A 17,764-nucleotide genomic window follows, 5' to 3' on the forward strand; every position below is an offset into this window, starting at 1 on the left:
GAACCGGTAATATCTCACCACAAGTGGCTGGGTCTGCATTCTGCATGGGTCTGGCTGTCTGTGTATCTAATTTAAAGAGGCGTTTCCAGTGCTCAGGGCTGTTGTAGCAGAGCTTTGTGTTCAGTGTGATAGACACGTCTCCATCACTGATCTCTCTGAGAGCTCGCAGACCCAGGTGAGTAATGGGAATTCTGCTCACTCCAAGACTGATTGTACCTCTGTTAAAGGAAACACAGTGGAATAAGCCATACCTGAATTAGATTTCCATACTGCAGATGAATATATTACATTAATGTATTGTGACATATCTCCATTTTCACTGCTTTACATAATTTAAAAATGCTCGCCAACAGGTTCAGACATATATGAGGATCTGGCTCACCCACATTAGGACAAACATTTTAATGTATCAGTCCAGTCATTTACAATGGAAGATAAGATAACACTTTATTGAAAAAAAAGTATGCTTACTGATATTTTGTTCGTCCACGGATGACCTCAAGGTTTTCAAAGGGGCTGAGGGAGGTCAAATTTGGTGTCCAGTGCTGGATCAACAGGGCTCCTGAAAATGTACACAAAGGTGTCCCTGCTGTTACCAATTCAACAAATTATGGACTTATATAAAAATGGTTTTGAAACAGTTTGTAAAGCATTAAGCTGTGCATCAGTGAGGCCCCAGTGTCAGGATTTAAGCCATATTTATTAAAAAATAAGGGTGGCACGATGGCGCAGAGGGTAGTGTCGCAGTCACACCTGGACCTGGAGGTTGTGGGTTCGATTCCCGCTCCAGGTGACTGTCTGTGAGGAGTTGGTGTGTTCTCCCTGTGTCTGTGTGGGTTTCCTCCGGGTGCTCCGGTTTCCTCCCACAGTCCAAAACACACGTTGGTAGGTGGATTGGTGACTCAAAATTGTCCGTGAATGTGTTTGTGTTGCCCTGTGAATTATGTGTTGCCCTGTTAAATTATGTGAAGGACTGGCGCCCCCTCCAGGGTGTATTCCTGCCTTGCGCCCAATGATTCCAGGTAGGCTCTGGACCCACCGCAACCCTGAACTGGATAAGCGCTTACAGATAATGAATGAATGAATGATATATAACATGCATAATGATATACAAAGCTATGCACAGTTGTACTAACCAGTGATTTCTTTGACTGTCTTGAAAACACTGAGTCTGGCAAGATCAAGCTTTGGAGTCTTTGTATATCTATCTCTGCAAAAAAATACGAATAAACACAAAACATAACATTCATTATTTTACTAAGTGCCAGCTTTTTGCTCAAATTCAGCTTAAAAATGTCAATAAACAACAGCAACTTTTTAGAGTCTTTCTAATGAAAACACCACTGAGAGCACCAACAAATCACAGTTTCTCTGTCATGTGTTAACTGAGGCTTTGTACAACATGGTTGCAGACTATAACTCCATGCACTTTAGAAATTAACATAGTTTTCCATTGTCATTTTAAAACAAAAAGGAACAGGGTTTTCTTCTGATTTTCCAACTTACCCTTCAAACGTTGTTGTAATGATATAGACGTCTCCATTGATCGTTGTGCAATTCTCAAATGAGTCAATGTTGCTGGCATTGATTGACAGGATATGTTTCAGATGACCCACTCCCAGTCCAGAGCAAACTAGAGGATGATAACACATCAAAGATTTACTTCACTTTTTATAGTTTTTCTTGGCAACACTGGACTAGAACATTTATAAAAAAGGCTTCACACTGGTTCAGCTGATGCCCATCGACATCAATTATTTGTACCTTTTAAGTCACAGAACATTCAAAAACATTCACATTTTATCAAAAACAATGATTAGGAATAAATATACTCCTGGCTATGTAACCCATGTCAGTGTATTTCATAACAGATAACTTCTCAGACACGCAGGACTTTCTGGAGCTTCTTGTAGCCATTGGTTTGTTGCAAAGCAGCAGCGGGTATCTGCTGTTTCTCTCCTTGCCTATGCTTTGGTCAGAGACACTGCCATAGTGTGACCACTCTACAGGAGCCTGTGGCATTCTCCAGCACTGGGTTTGCATTCTTTGGCGATCTCAGGCACGTCTGTCCCGGGCTGCAAACTGTGGCCTTAAACTCATCCCACAACTTCCAGAGCTCAGATGTGGGAGGTTTTTTTCATACCCAGGGCATGGATGGTGTCATGTGTCTCTGGACTAAACTACAGCTTCCTAATTTGCTAATATAGACATTGAAATAAAACATTAGCTGAGGCTATGGCTCTAAACCCATTTGAAGTCATTTTTCTCTCTCATTTCTCATTTCTGCCGTGCTGAACTTCCAAAATGGAAACTTGTCTGTGTGTGACTCTCAGTTCATTATGTTCTCTTCTCTTCTGCCAAACCAAACGGAACTGGTCTGAATTCAACTGAACTTAGCTAAAAATGCTTGAGCGGCAGCAGTTTAAACCGGACGTGACGACCATCGCCTCTGAGGCCTGATTGGTCCTGAGGAACTGAGGGAGGAGAATCCATCCCTGGTTCTTAAATCTGATTGGAGGTTTCTACTGGGTTTTCCGACTGGAACATCCCTGAAGTGGTGACATCACATATAATTTACAACATTTTGACAGAGGAGTGAATGGCCAAAATTGTTACATCCCTAAATCAAGCCTTTGAAATTAAGACCAAACAATAATATACAATATTCCTACACGAGTTCCTCACACTTGAGAGAGTTTAATTAAGATGCAATATATCAGATTATATGTTAACACAAAGTAATACCCTTCAGAATAAGTAATGTTTTACACAATTCTTAACCAAATGGCACACGTAATATCTAGACAGTTGCCATAAGAAATGCTGGTGATTCATGATTAAAAGGTCATTGTAAACACATAATTATAATTCCAATTTTTGCTGGTCCAACTGGAATTATTTTACAACAATGTATACCATGTGAAACTTGTGAGTCCTTTTTAAACCAATGGGAATTAAGGAAGGTTTCATTCTTTAGTTTTAAGAGTCTTTGAGTAAGCAGTCTCAGAGGAAATAATGGTTTGATCAATAACACTATCCTTTTGTTATTATCCTATTGTAAATAAACGTGAAGTGTCGTTTATGGCCCCTTATTCAGACTATTAGGCACCAAAAACATAAAGGTTATTTGGGGTGAATCTAAGGTTTGTGGACACTGGGGTTTGTCCTCGTGATATTCCTTAAAATTAAAGTCCCAAAAGTCAAATTTCTTATGAGAGAAATTAAGCCATATTTATCTTCTGATACGTAAATTTAATCGAGCAGAGACTCATGGCAAATATCAAACATTTATGCTGTGTGCACTACACTAATTAAAAACCTGTTAATTAGTAGAACATAAAAGACTGTATTGTTTTAAAAACCCAATAAAGTAGCTGGTCTTGCAGGCCTGTGTGCACTGGGTGGGTAAAAAACAAAACACACACAAGGATTACTGTCAAACCAGTTAGTTGTGGTTGCGGTTGTGATGTCACAACAACACACAGGTGTTTGGTAGCGTCTGATTGGTCTAACGCCACAGGTATATCATAAGCTTAAATGATAATCGCTTAAATGTTCCCATTTATTATATTTTAAAGACGTAGGCTATAATAAAAACTGCAGCTCTTTAGAGAAAACTGTCTATTTAGAAACTATACTCCCTTCAAATTGCTATTTTTATTATAAGAACCATTAATACTTCGGCCCTAATAAAAAATGTTACCTTTGGGACACAGGCCTTCACACTTCTTGCACTTCCTGACCCCATCCTCATCCACTTCATAGGTGCCCGGACTGCATGCTCTGACACACGCGCCATGATCCGTGACCACATAGTTATCTGCAACACAGCAGCATTCAGTCAAGAGTTACACACCACAAATGATCAGCAACCAACTCATAAATAACTCATGTTATTCAGAAACTAGAAAAGTTATGAAATAGACTCAAGCGCACGATTCCAGATTGAATGATTGTCTTTGTCTTGACTGGGGATAATCATATTTTAACTTAGGTGTCTGTCAGTTGTGTGTGAATAGCCAGGACCTGAGGGAAAAGGCAGTTCCACTGATTGTTCAAACTACTGCATATTTTAACCATTAAGATGTCAACAAAGTAATTCAGGGCACTTCAGGGAGAAATGGCTCCATGTAGAGAAAAGTAAGGCGGTAATATGTATCACATAATTCATTTTATTTACTATATATAATCACCAGTGATTTTTTCAGGACTTTTATATTTACAATATGCACTATTTTCCCTTACTGTACACTGCATGCTTAGCTCTGTCTTAAACTGATCTTAAAGAATACATTATATGCCTCACCTTACCTCCTGTTACTATTTTCCTTAATGCCAACACTAAATTAAATGATAAAATGTATTATATAGAAGCTATTGTGTCACTCTTTTTACACTAGAGTGTAATTCTTTAAGTGAAGTTTGTCTATTGAAAGATCTTCTATTCTTAATTGCCTCCAGCTGAATCAACAAATCTCTGGGATGAGTCCAGCTCTTACGTGGGCAGCTCTTGACGCACGTGGCTCCATAGTTGTACTTCCCATACGGGTTGGGGGCCAGCTGGTGGGTGTTGGGGTCATAAAGCATGAGAGGGGGACATGCGTCTTTACATGTATCCTCATCTTGGAAGTCCCTGCAGGCCTGCCAACACACACAAACTCAATGAAGGTTAATGTATTACTTGTCATTTTGGATCATTTCTAAAGGAAATATTACCTCTATCATTTGTCAGAAATGAAACCTGGAACTTTACAAAGCTTTAGAAAGACAGAGCATTTTGTTGACTCTTTAAATGAGTATTTTCTGGTTGGTTTACAAAAAAAACCCCATATAAACGAGCATTTTCTCACTCCTGCAGGGGTTAGGTTTTGCCCGGCTTCTCCAAGAGCATGAAGCTCTTATTGATGGGGTTTTATCTCTGAGGGGACGCCTCATTGGCAGTGAATGGTCGACTATGTCCTTGAGGACATGCTCAATGCGCACACAGCTTAATGTGCTACCAGCAGCTATTAGATTAAATCTGATACAGGGTTTCCTGTCTATATTATATTAGACAAAATGGAAGCATGGTGTTAAAAATGTTCAGTGGACAATGAAGCATAGACCAGCCACTCAGTTGAGGTTCAGTTACATTATCAACTGCAAAATGAAGACACTTAGCATGTGGTCATTTTAGCACATTGTGTTGATTGCTGTGGTCTGGAGCATGATATGCGTTAATCCTCTGTCTGTCTTCTCTCTGACATGTGAAGGGAAGTCTAAGCAAAGGTATGTATTTTTGTATTATGTTGATTAATTTGTTTTATATAGATTTTTGATTAATGTCAAAACCCTGTAACTTACAACCTTTATTTTATTTCAAGCCAAACACTTACAGTATTTGCGTAGAATTTGTCATTTTAGGAAGGCACAGTAAAATAAATAATAAGTAATAATAAATGACTGTTTCTCCTTCTAGAAATGACCACATCAGAGATATGAGGAACGGTATAATCCATGACACATTTGCCTTTGTAAATTGAAGACATTATATTTGATTATGCTCCAAATTTGATCATCTTTGCCTCTTTCCTCTTCTCAGCGTAACAACTAATGCAAGGGTGGAGCTCATTTTCTCCTGACCTCAGACATAAAGGCTTTAAGCACGGTCTATCTGATGGGGGCAGCTGCTAAGAGTCCCATTTCCTCTATGAATTACTTTTTGAATGGATGATTGACTAGAAACCTAATGTGCTGTAGGTGATTAATAAATGTGAAATTTGAAAAAGCTGCCGTATAAAAGGACATCAGTCTGCTCCTCACCAGGCAGTCTTTAGGTCTAGGTCCAGTGCAGCCTGAAGCGCAGTGTTCATTGCAGCAGTCGCTAGGTTTGGTTCCTTTGCACCTCCCAGAGCACTGCTCTGCACACGTTAGCTTTGTAACTGTATACAACAAAAACAAAAGAGTCTTACACGTTTAAACCTTAACCCAAATTACTGACTTAAGAACATATATTACAAGAAAATAAGTGCTAAAATTTATGATTATTATTAATGATATAATGATTTATAAAGGGGCAGCACGGTAGCGCAGCAGGTAGTGTCGCTACCTGGAGGTTGTGGGTTTGATTCCCGCTCCGGGTGACTGTCTGTGAGGAGTTGGTGTGTTCTCCCTGTGTCCGTGTGGGTTTCCTCCGGGTGCTACGGTTTCCTCCCACAGTCCAAAAACACACATTGGTAGGTGGATTGGCGACTCAAAAGTGTCCATAGTGTGTGAATGAATGTGTGTGTGTCTGTGTTGCCCTGTGAAGGACTAAAATAGTGTCCGTATGAAATGTGTTCGCCCAAAGCCATGAAATGGTTGCCAACAAGCATTCATGTCAAGCCCTAAAAGCACTTAATACTAATCCCAGTACACTATGTAAGAATCAGCAGAAATCTACATTTCATAGTAAAAGTAAAACAGCTCAGCACTTTTCTGAACGCTTTTTAGTGTTTTTAATTATTCAGTGTGACCTCCATGCTTAAAAATGTATGAGCTGTACAATGTGAAGCATTGAATTCCAGCATCAAACCGCCCTGAATATTTACTACTTACATGTCTGGCATTTATCAGGAACCCAGCAGGAGCCGTTATAACAGCTGGAACTACACGGTTTACCTGGGGAAAGAAAAACAATGAGCTCCCACTCAACCACAGCACTTCAAAGTCCATGAACAGAGCCAAACAGTGGACAACCCCGATACAGTACAGAGTGATACACAGTGACCAGTGCACTCTAGCAAATCTCTAGTAAAATATATGTTTGTTTGTTTAACTAGGTGTGTTACCATACAATAATACAAAAATAGTCTCTTGGACAGTAAGACACGAAACGGTCCAGTGTGTCCACTGCGGATGGTTTATGGTGTTACTCACAGTTTTTAGCAGTGCTGGTCTCAAATATGATGGAATTCAGATTGCTCTTCATGTTTATGATGTCTGCCCACTGGATGGTATCCACATTACATAAGTAAGGGTTGGAGGAAAACTTCACTCCACCCCTGATTATTTCTGGAGTTGAAGAATGATACAGCAATTAATCAAGCAACCATTATACACACAATACACAGTACATGTCCAAATGTTTGTAGACACCTCCTCCAACATATGGATATGCTCACACTGCTGTTCAGTTGTGCATACACCACTTGTATCATTTGCATAGAAAGAGCAAGCACACATGGGGCTTAATACCCCACTGGCTCACCACTGACATTAGAAATGGTGAATGTAGGCACATGTGTAGCTTCTCCAGAGCTTTTTTTCTATTGGCAAAACAGTTAACTGGAAGGTTGCCGGTTCGATCCCCAGAGCTGGCGGGTCATGACTGACGTGCCCTTGAGCAAGAGCCGGGGCTAGGGCTGCCCACCGCCCCCTAGTGTTCACTAGTGTGTGTGTAAATGTGTGTTTCACTGCACGGATTGGGTTAAATATGGAGAACAAATTCCTCTGCAGCCAATAAAGTGGTTCTAATTCTGATTCTAATTCCTAGCCTGAACTGTAGGCCTAGCCCTAACCCATGGCCATAGTTCACTACTGCTAAATGTTAATTAAGAATTCAGTAACAATACTTTTAAAACCATATGGATTACATTTGAAATGAATCTATATCATAATTGTAAAGGCCAATGTACATAAATGTGTTTAACTCAAGTAATGACACTGCATTTAAATACTGCCAAATAACAATAACTGCTAATGGTTAAATCAGAAATGAATTGACAATCTGTTATGAATTGAATTATATTACCAATATTGCTTGTTTCTGTTTTGTTTGCATGTGTAATTTAGGCTAGTCTTGCTAACACCTAGTCACAGTATCTACACATACATAGTATACCCCATTCCTTCAGTCCAGGTCCAGGTCAAGACTCACCGGTCAGACTGGTGAGGGGCAGTCTTCTCAGGCCCCTTGATGTGGACTGATTTTGGTTGGACAGGACAACGAGGGAGAAAGTGTCCATGTACAGTGTGTGTCCACGGATGATCCGCAGGTTTCTCAATGGAATTTCCACGGCTTGATTGACCGCTATCAGGACGTAACCACCTACCTCCTCAATGCTCTGAAGATATACAAAAAAGGGGCAGTGTTTATGAAGCAGTCACTCATTCCATGTTTCATCTCCTTCTCATAAACAGAATCCGTTATAATGACACCTAGTGGTCTGGAGGTCTCACTTGTTTTAAACATGGCTACTCTCATGCTGGGGGAATCCATTCTATGGAGCATATATTGACTCATTCAAAGAATAACTAATGACATTCGTGAATATTGTCTGTCTGGAGACAGAAATAGGTTATGAGAAGATGCCTCTTGTTTGTACCTGGAGGAAAGACAGGTCGTGTTTCTGTGTGGCGTATGTGATCTCCAGGTTCTCCAGAATAACGGTGCAGTTACTGTACATCTTCACCATGTTCTGATAATGATCATCTACCGTGCTCAGAAGAGTCAGTCTGTTATTACCTCCCTGACACACTGTGGAGAGAGAGAGAGAGAGAGAGAGAGAGAGAGAGAGAGAGAGAGAGAGAGAGAAATAATTATAGCAAACTGACCACAGAAAAGATATAATTTCCACTCAAAATATGGTGAGAGGCTTCAAATCCACAAATGTCTACACTTCTACTGCATATAGACAAATAATACTATGGGTCTAAAAGGATACAGAGCTGTCAACAAGCCCTTCATGTCTTCATGAAAACGTAGTTCCTGGTGATCTCAGAACAATGGACTGGGCGCCCCAGAGCCCAGACCACAACATTACTGACTGTGATAGGGATGTTTCACATTGTGAGAAGAAGAAAATAAGTGCTAAGGCTGGGGAAAAAAAAAGTCTCAGAGGCATGACAGTGCTGAACATTTCTCACTCATCCTCGGTATCTGCCCATCCCAGTGCAGTGTGTTTACATGTTCTCCTCATGATCAGACTAATGGTTAAAGTTTAAAAAACTTTTCAGTTGCTGCAGAATGAAGTCATGAACGTGTCATCCAGCTCATGAATTAGAGCAGAGAGCCGGTGGGCGTCTGTTTAAACAGAACCACGGCAAACGCTACACAGCCAGGAAAAACACGGCATGGTCAAAGATCCAGAGAAATCTCTTTCTCTATCTCTCTATCTCTCTTATCTCCTGCTGTCTTTCTCCTCTCACCGTCTCTCCTTTCTTTTCCTTGTCTTGCCTTCTTTCTATCCTCCATCTCGATCTTTTCTTCCATTTATTTCACTTTCTCTCTCCTCTCCCTGTCATGATTTCATCTCATTTTTTTCCCCCTCTCAAACTGCTTCTCCATTTCTTTTTCCTGTTTCTATTTTCTCCTTTCTCTCTCTCTCCCATCTCTCTCCCTTGCCTCTCTTTTTTCTCAGTTCTTTTCTCATGTCACTGTCTCTCTCTGATTAAATCCTCCATCTCCTTGTGTTTCTCTCTCTCTCTCTCTCTCTCTCAGCCCCCCCCCACCCACCCCACCTTCCTCTTTCTCTCTGATTAGAACCAGAACATCTCCTCCCTAAAAGCAGCTGAGCTGACTGTCACTTATCCAGTGAAAGTTTAAGGAGGAACTGAATGACGTGTTCATTTACCACAGGACCACCACTGAACAGATGTTTTTTACAGGTGTGAACGCTAACAGAGTGTATTAATAACATGTATTTCATTATAGTTAATTCATTTCAACTGTTAGTGTCCTTTACATTTCTTTTTATCACAGTTTTATGACGCATTTCCATAAATCCCACCAACCAATCATAGCTTGCCTTCAATAACCCCTCCCCCTGGAAAAGCTTTAATGAAAACCATAAAGACACGGAAGAAAACTAGATCATACACCCAGTGTCCCAGGGATTTAACCTAGTCCTGGACTTAACAACAATCTGAATGGAGATTCTCCATAATATGGACAAAGTAGTCCGGGTCCAGGCTTAATCCCAGACTGGGAAACTGAACCTTGTTGTCTTTAATTATACTAAAAGCAGCAGTCCCTCATGAGCTTGTAGAAGATATTACCGATGATAATGGAATCGTTTCCCAGGCAAAGAAGGTTATTTCTCCCACTGTGTAACGAAACACCACTCATTAGCTGAATTGTAGATGCTTAATGCTCTAATCACTTCCCATAGAAGACACGAGGGATTTGTTTGGACTCATATACAGCTTTGATTATATCCTCTATCTATTTGAAAGAGCAGCCAATTTCAACCTAACCTTCAAGTGCCGTATCAGTATTATAGTCTAATACAAATTTGCCAATGTCAGGTGCAGGAAGATACCACTCCTTTTCTAAATTAGCTGGCAGTATGCACTCAAAGGTATTGAGAATGTTTTGTCCTGAAATGCTCCCTACCAGAGTCAGGACTGTTCACAGTGGTTGTGATAGAACCCACATGTCTGAACATTTAACAAGGCCTTTAAGAGCTACATCACAGCAGTGTATTTCAGGAAATGGTTATGAATATGTTTTCTGATGAGGAACACATTGTTTTCAAGGCTTTTATTTCTCTACATGAAGCATTTCACATCAAAACCTGTTTGTATGAGTTTGTTTAGATATGCACCACTGATTTATGCAGAAATGTTGTAACGTAACCATCAAAACGGTAAAAGAAAAGCAGAGACTGGAAACAAAGGGCACTGTCTGTATCAGGAAGCAGAGACTGGTTCATAATTCTGAGACGGAGTCTTAAAAGCAGCAGGTAGACAGTCCTCCAGACACACCACTGGGCTTTTATTTTCCCCCCATTTTTCTTGCTCAGATTTACACTGTTATTACTAGTAAATCAGCATCAGACTACTCATTCCTGAAAGGCATTTTCTTGATATATTTCATGATATATGAAATATAATGAAACATGGTACTGAAACTGAAGAAGTTTTCACTGGAAGAGCAGCGGGATCCGATTATACTTTTTTGTTTCTACACTCACTCTCCATTCTCTAAGCCCCAGTGACCATACAGGAGCACTTTGTAGTGTTAAAGATACAGACTGACTGTAGCTCATCTGTTGCTCTGCATACTTTCCCTGTGTTTTTCAAAGGTCGGGACCCCCAACGAACCATAAAAGGCCAGGCATCAGAGCATTATTATTAGAGGAATTCAGACAAATTATTTATTAGATTTATTGACTGATTGATTGCTTAATTCATTATTAATTGTTTGGTGTGTGTGTGTGTGTGTGTGTGTGTGTGTGTATGCTCATAATGCCGGTACGTGTTAAACTGTTTGTATGTGTTAATGCGCACACATTAAGTGACTGAAAACATTATCTTTCACGGTGAATCTCAGCGGGACCTGTGCCAACTTTCTGAATGGAGAAAATAAAAGTCAGACCCAGCACAAAGACACGTAAGCTGTGAAAGACAGATACAAAGACATGAAGAGCAGGACACACCCAGAGTGAGTGAAACCTCAGAACAAAACAGTCATGTTATTCCCAACACTAACAGGGAGCAAACACTGAAGCACAGTAACTGTACACCAACCACTTTCTACTGATTAATACTCCTGATCCACAATATTTCACAGACAGACAGACGAAAAAAAAAGAAATATTATGAAATCCTTGTTATCTCCTCCTGTGGTGATAATTCCTCAGATACCATGGCACACTCAGATGGAATCCTGTGGATGGCAGTAGCTCTGTTATACACAGACTGCACACACACGGCACGCACACGCACACACACACCCACACTAACGCAAACACTGATAACAAAGACGCCATTAGAACAAGTGCAATGCAAACAGGTCAAAGTTGTCCTTTTTCTTAATCCAGTCTTGTGTAAGTTTGTGTCTGAATAAGTCTTCGTGTTTAAATAAGATTTAGAATCATAAATCATTACAGTTCAGGGTTCAGAGGAAATTGGTTGTTGTATATATATGTACATACAGTACCAAAAGTCAAAAGTTTAGACACGTCTCCTCATTAGTCATTGTGCACCAGCCCCTACCACTGCACAAACCAAGTTATGGTCTCAAACACTTTAAGAAGCGGCGAGCGGTTCTACAAATTAACTCTTGACGAGGCCACAGCTGTTCACTGAAAACAATTCCAGGTGACGTCCTCATGAAGCTGACTGAGGGAACGCCAAGAGTGTGGAAAGCTCTCTTCAAAGGAAAAGGTGGCTACGTTTTTGGTTGTTTAACACTTTTTCCTTTACTACGTAATTCCATGTGTTCCTTCATAGTTTGAATGTCTTCCGTATTCATTTACAGTGTAGAAAATAATAAAAAACAAAGAAAAACCATTGAATGAGAAGATGTCCAAATTTTTGACTGGTGCTGTACTTTCACAATATGTTGAAAATGGCCCAAAATAAAGGAAACCCTCCCTGAGTAGGCGTGTCTAAACATTTGACTGTTACTGTACATTATAACCACCTTTCACCCTATTCTTTAATGCTCAGGACCCCCACAGAGCAGGTAGGCCTAATATTTGAGTGGTGGATCATTCTCAGTGCTGCAGTGTTACCATGTGTTGCGTTGGTACGAGTGGATCAGACACAGCAGTGCTGCTGGAGTTTACTCTCTTTTTATTTCACACACTTTATTACATTAATGGGATGCAAATTCCTGAAGAATCAGTGGTTTTATTCGACCAGATAATGGTGACAGCTGTAAAACTGAAGATTGTTTTTGTAATAACGGTGCAAAAACAAGTCACTAGTGCTTCTTATAATGTTCCTTTCCAAATCTTAAGATAAACAAGCAGAAAAATCCAAGTCTTCCCTGAAGTGCTGGCACGTAAATTGTGCTAGGTTGCATTCCTGGACATGTCTGTTCCTGACCACACAACTAGCTGCTTATTACGGAACCACAAAGCTCTGCCTGGCTGCAGAATTCACCAGCTTTAATAAAGAAAGAGTGACAACAAGATGATAATCTGAGGTTCCAAAGTCATCTTTTATTGCAGCGTGAGAAAACTAATTACACCAGTGTTCATACAGAAACTGAAACCCTGCACGTTGCTTCATAAGCAGGTTCTCCTCTTTCTTTATTGTTGTATTCAATTGTTCACGAAAGATCAGGCAAGAACAGATTTTTGACCTTGTATTCTGACATGATACAACAAAACCACCTGAGGAAGTAACAAAGTCAAACATGTGTCATGTGTGTGTCATGAAACCTCCTATCTCCAAAATGGCAACATTATAAAGAAGGAATGAAGCAACTTTCAATGGAAAATAATGTAAAACTTTTATTTAAAGCAATTTGGGATCATTAGTTTTGGTAAAGCTTGGTGAAATCTACGTACAAACTAATGGAGAAGTGATTTCAAGTTAAATTTTGTTCCCCCAGCAGCTCTATGAAACCATAAAACTTGGGAATATTGTTAAAAAAAAGCAGTGTACAATTCCAGGCTATTCTGTCTGTCCCACAAGTTAACCCTGTTTTTCTCTGTTTTAATAACAAAGTGGGGACATACTGTCCTGTATGTGCACAATAACAAGTACACACTATCTCTCATCATACTCTGCCTTGGAATCTTTCTGACACGCAAAAGTAATCAAGACAAGCAACGGCAGGTGCCTTCAGGGTACTGGAGTTAGCTTATAGCTAAAGGCTCAGCCAGCTGCTTTCTTTCATTTCCGCGTAAGGCAACTTTAATCAGCGCTGATTATGATTATGCTCCTGCCTGTGGTGCTAATTCTTGGTCATGAGGCTCTTATTAAAAATACACCTGCACTCACTGTGAGCTTTATTAGAAACACTTTCTCTGTACTTCTTTAACCGGCTACAAGTTTTGGTTTAGAACTGTGGTGTAATGCCATTGTTGATTTGTTTCTGTTGGCTATAGTCGACACAAATGACGTCTGTACTTTGAAGTGCACACAGGGACACAGACACAGCCTTTCTGTTGCACACAGCTCATATAATCTCCACAGAGAAGCACTGCAGATAGAGTGCTAAGGATCACCTCCACTTGAGCATGAGGTCACCATGCTCACAGCCAGAGGTGTGTTAGCGGATTATAAAACCCCAGGCATTGTGTTGTGTGATGGAGCACCCTTCAATACTATTGGGAAGAGTCGGAGTGGGGTACGTGATTAAGAACTAATCACTCAACACAGAAACCTACCCTCACTAATCTTCATGCAGTTGAATACAAACAAATCTTCACAGCAATGTTTTAAAAGGCTGTTAATGCAGCAGAAGAGGGGCAAACCCTCTAATGATACCCTTAATCTACATTTGTTTGTCTACAGTGTAGCTTTATTTTGAGGAACATATTGGAGCTGTCAGATTTTATATTCTGGAATTCATTGCTAATTGGCTTGTAAACAGCTTTGCCATTTCTGTGTGGTTTGAAAGAGGAAATGTGTCAGATAGCCAAGTTCCATGGCTCTCAGTGTGGGCGGCACAGTGGTGCAGCAGTTAGTGTCGCAGTCACACAGCTTCAGGGGCCTGGAGGTTGTGGGTTTGATTCTCACTCCGGGTGACTGTCTGTGAGGAGTGGTTGTGTTCTCCCTGTGTCTGCGTGGGTTTCCTCCGGGTGACTGTCTGTGAGGAGTGGTTGTGTTCTCCCTGTGTCTGCGTGGGTTTCCTCCGGGTGACTGTCTGTGAGGAGTTGGTGTGTTCTCCCTGTGTCCGCATGGGTTTCCTCCAGGTGACTGTCTGTGAGGAGTTGGTGTGTTCTCCCTGTGTCCGTGTGGGTTTCCCCCAGGTGACTGTCTGTGAGGAGTTGGTGTGTTCTCCCTGTGTCCGTGTGGGTTTCCTCCGGGTGCTCCAGTTTCCTCCCACAGTCTAAAAACACACGTTGGTAGGTGGATTGGCGACTCAAAAGTGTCCGTAGGTGTGAGTGAATGTGTGAGTGTTGCCCTGTGAAGGACTGGCGCCCCCTCCAGGGTGTATTCCTGCCTTGCGCCCATTGATTCCAGGTAGGCTCTGGACTGGATAAGCGGTTACAGATGATGGATGGATGGATGGCTCTCAGTGTGCTCAGTAGCTTATACAATACTGGACCAGTCTTTAAGGGGACACATAATGTCCCTATTCCAGAAGTGAACACAGTTCCCTGGTCTTAAAGAAACGTCTGTGACATGTTTGGTCAAAATGCCCAAACCTAGTTTCCCCTAGTCTAAAACAGCCCTGTTTAGAACGGCAGGTTTCATCATCTATTCCTTTAAATGATAATGAACTGCTCACAGTTCGCCCCGACCTGAGCGCACAGCTGTGAGGAGCAGAAGCTCTGGTTTTTAGCCGTTTTCGCTCTGTTCTCTTTCTTCTTCATTCTCGTTTTCTGTTTTTACTCAGTGCTCTTATTTCTCTGACCATGTTGTGTCCATTTTGCTTCGTTTAACTTTGTCACTGAGTTCTCACGTAAACCCAGATTCAGGTGAGAGGCATTACTGGGTGCTCTTGTTTCAGTGTGTGAGCTGAAATCAATGTGCACATTCACTGAGCTAGTGATTTGTTTCATAATATGTTCCCTATATGTTCTCCATAATATGTTCATAAGATGACCAAATAAATAGCGAGGCCTGGTATTAATCTGGACTCTCACGGTAATTAAATAACTAACTTGTTTTTAATTATATCCCAAGATGCCAATTCCCAAGGTGCTTTAGAACGAAATTAGAAATAATAAAAAGATACTTTCCCATCCAAACAAAATATAGGTTATCTCCCACAGCCTGTAAATAAACAGTGCTCATTAGCTTAACTGCAGATGCTTATTGCTCAGGGCTCTTTCCGTAGAGGTTATGAGGGATTTTATTCTGAATTTCACTATAGCAATTAGCCTGTATTTTGCTGAGGGGCATCTAGCTGAGATTAGGATATGAGGGGGAGGTAGACTCTGGGAGCTGAAGTTAAAGGTGAGAAAAGCCCCTTGTGCTACTTTCACTATGTTTTACAGCTCCAGCTCAAGCCAGAAGTTCATCTCCCACGCACAGCGCTGTATACATTCCTAAACAGCTCTTTATTGGTGGTTATCTGGGAGAAGCGATAAAGAGTAATACATTTCCTGTGCTGGTCATAGGCCATATGTAGAGTTCCTGAAGCTTAGGCAACATCCCACAGACAGTAACATGGCTTTCTTCATGGCCTGTCACCACTGAGTACAATAACCCCTTTAATAACACTCTCTAACTCACTAACAAAATTTCACGGGTGGCTAAGCACAGTGACAAAGAGAGCCATTGTTTCCAGAGCATGGAGGATGAAGTAGAACAATGTTAGCTTTAAAGTGTCATGCTAATCAAATAATAATAATTATAAATAAATAAATAAATAAAAGCTGGCCCAGTATAGTGTAACTAAGTATTTGTTTGTTGAGTAGCACTTTTATAGTAATTTTTTTAACAGTTGCATACGTTTTTATTTACATTGTGATTTTCCAGGTGAAAATAATTACACATCTCTTTCTGTACATGTTTTTTATACACTGTTTATTTGCAGGATTCAACAAATGTGCTAAAGAAATGGCACCTTATTTTCCAAGACATTAAATTCAGTAAATAGATAGAAGACAAATAATGTTATTTTTCTTTTACAGAATGAAATCACTTTATTAGAAAATCAGCAAGTCATCATCTGACCATCTAAACATGTCTGGAGTTACCTCATATCAACCATGCGTGCCACAGTAAAACCTGGCCCATTGGTTCACTTCCTTCAGGAGTGTTAGCAACCCCTGTGGCTCAAGGCCAACGTGACGCAGGTAAGGTGTGGCAGGCAGGAACAGGCAGAAGTCGGTCTTACTGTGTGAGCTCAATCCAGCTAGTGCAATCTTCCTAACTGTTACTGTTTTACCCTCCAGGCTGTAGGTGCACAGAAACTTCTTACAAATATGTGTAACAGGTACAGATGAGATCAGTGATGATGTCACTCAGCTCGTCCAGTGAGAACTGGTCAGAGATTTGCATTAACTATCTGACTTTTCACACCATTTTTCTGTGATCTTAACCAGTTAAAATAACTTTGTTTTTCCTTGTTTGTCCCAAGTGCTTTCAAAATCAGTTCGATACGAATGATCAGTACAGTACATACTGCATTTAGGTCAAGTTTAATATCACGACTGTTCCATTTCAGCCTAACCCTAATGTTAACCAATACAACAAGCAACTTATCTTTTTTTTTATATATAATGCAGCTTTATAAAACCCACTTTGACATGTCAGGTTCATTATTGATGTCCTGTAGTCAGAGAATTTGACAGTTTAAAGGAAGTTTTTAGAGATAAGAGAATGGGGTTCACAAGGCTCTACACTTGGCCCAATAATCTTGCATTGTCTTTAGTAAGTGGCTGTAACTTTGTTTTATTCTAGCAGCACAGTTACTGATTCCCATCGGCTGTTGGCAAATCAGGCCATATTGGACTTGTAAAAAGCTTTAGGACTCTAGAAAAATCCTTGAGGGACCACAAAGTGGTAATGAATAAGGGAAGGTCTAAGTGAGTTGTATGTTGTCCACCAGGGAACACAGCGCTGAATTGTGAGTTTTTTTTCTCTGAGTGGAGCACAAATTGGCAGAGTTTCTGTGGGTAAATATCTCAGGTCAGGCGACAGTTAAATGTGTCATTAAAAACACATGCAGATAAAACTAGTAATTAAGCTGAGATCTCTAAGGCAACCAGAAAGCAGTAATGTGTCATAATTCAAAATTTATATATTTATATTTTAATTAATAATAACAGAACTACTTGTTTATTATGCATTTATTGTTGGTATCGTTGCCAAATTCATTGCTGAGTTTCGCATTAAAGGATGAGTTGGCCATTCCTGTCACAATATGTGGTTAGATTAGTCAATTAAT

At 40.4% G+C, this 17,764-nt stretch overlaps 1 protein-coding gene across 1 annotated transcript in view; it reads right to left on the reverse strand.

Moving 5' to 3' along the window:
• The window catches only part of LOC136675513 (epidermal growth factor receptor-like), a 58,488-nt gene that overhangs the window by 12,575 nt on the left and 28,149 nt on the right, over positions 1-17,764 (reverse strand). The window contains exons 2-12 of the mRNA XM_066652071.1: positions 8,346-8,497; positions 7,898-8,084; positions 6,898-7,032; positions 6,577-6,639; positions 5,803-5,921; positions 4,500-4,641; positions 3,704-3,820; positions 1,507-1,633; positions 1,137-1,210; positions 472-562; positions 19-218 (exon numbers count right to left, since the gene is read on the reverse strand). Of these exons, the coding sequence (XP_066508168.1) occupies positions 19-218; positions 472-562; positions 1,137-1,210; positions 1,507-1,633; positions 3,704-3,820; positions 4,500-4,641; positions 5,803-5,921; positions 6,577-6,639; positions 6,898-7,032; positions 7,898-8,084; positions 8,346-8,497 (1,407 nt within the window). The remainder of the gene's footprint in view (positions 1-18; positions 219-471; positions 563-1,136; positions 1,211-1,506; positions 1,634-3,703; positions 3,821-4,499; positions 4,642-5,802; positions 5,922-6,576; positions 6,640-6,897; positions 7,033-7,897; positions 8,085-8,345; positions 8,498-17,764) is intronic.

Source organism: Hoplias malabaricus, chromosome X1 (genome assembly GCF_029633855.1).
Source record: "Hoplias malabaricus isolate fHopMal1 chromosome X1, fHopMal1.hap1, whole genome shotgun sequence".
In the NCBI taxonomy this organism is placed as follows: Eukaryota; Metazoa; Chordata; class Actinopteri; order Characiformes; family Erythrinidae; genus Hoplias; species Hoplias malabaricus.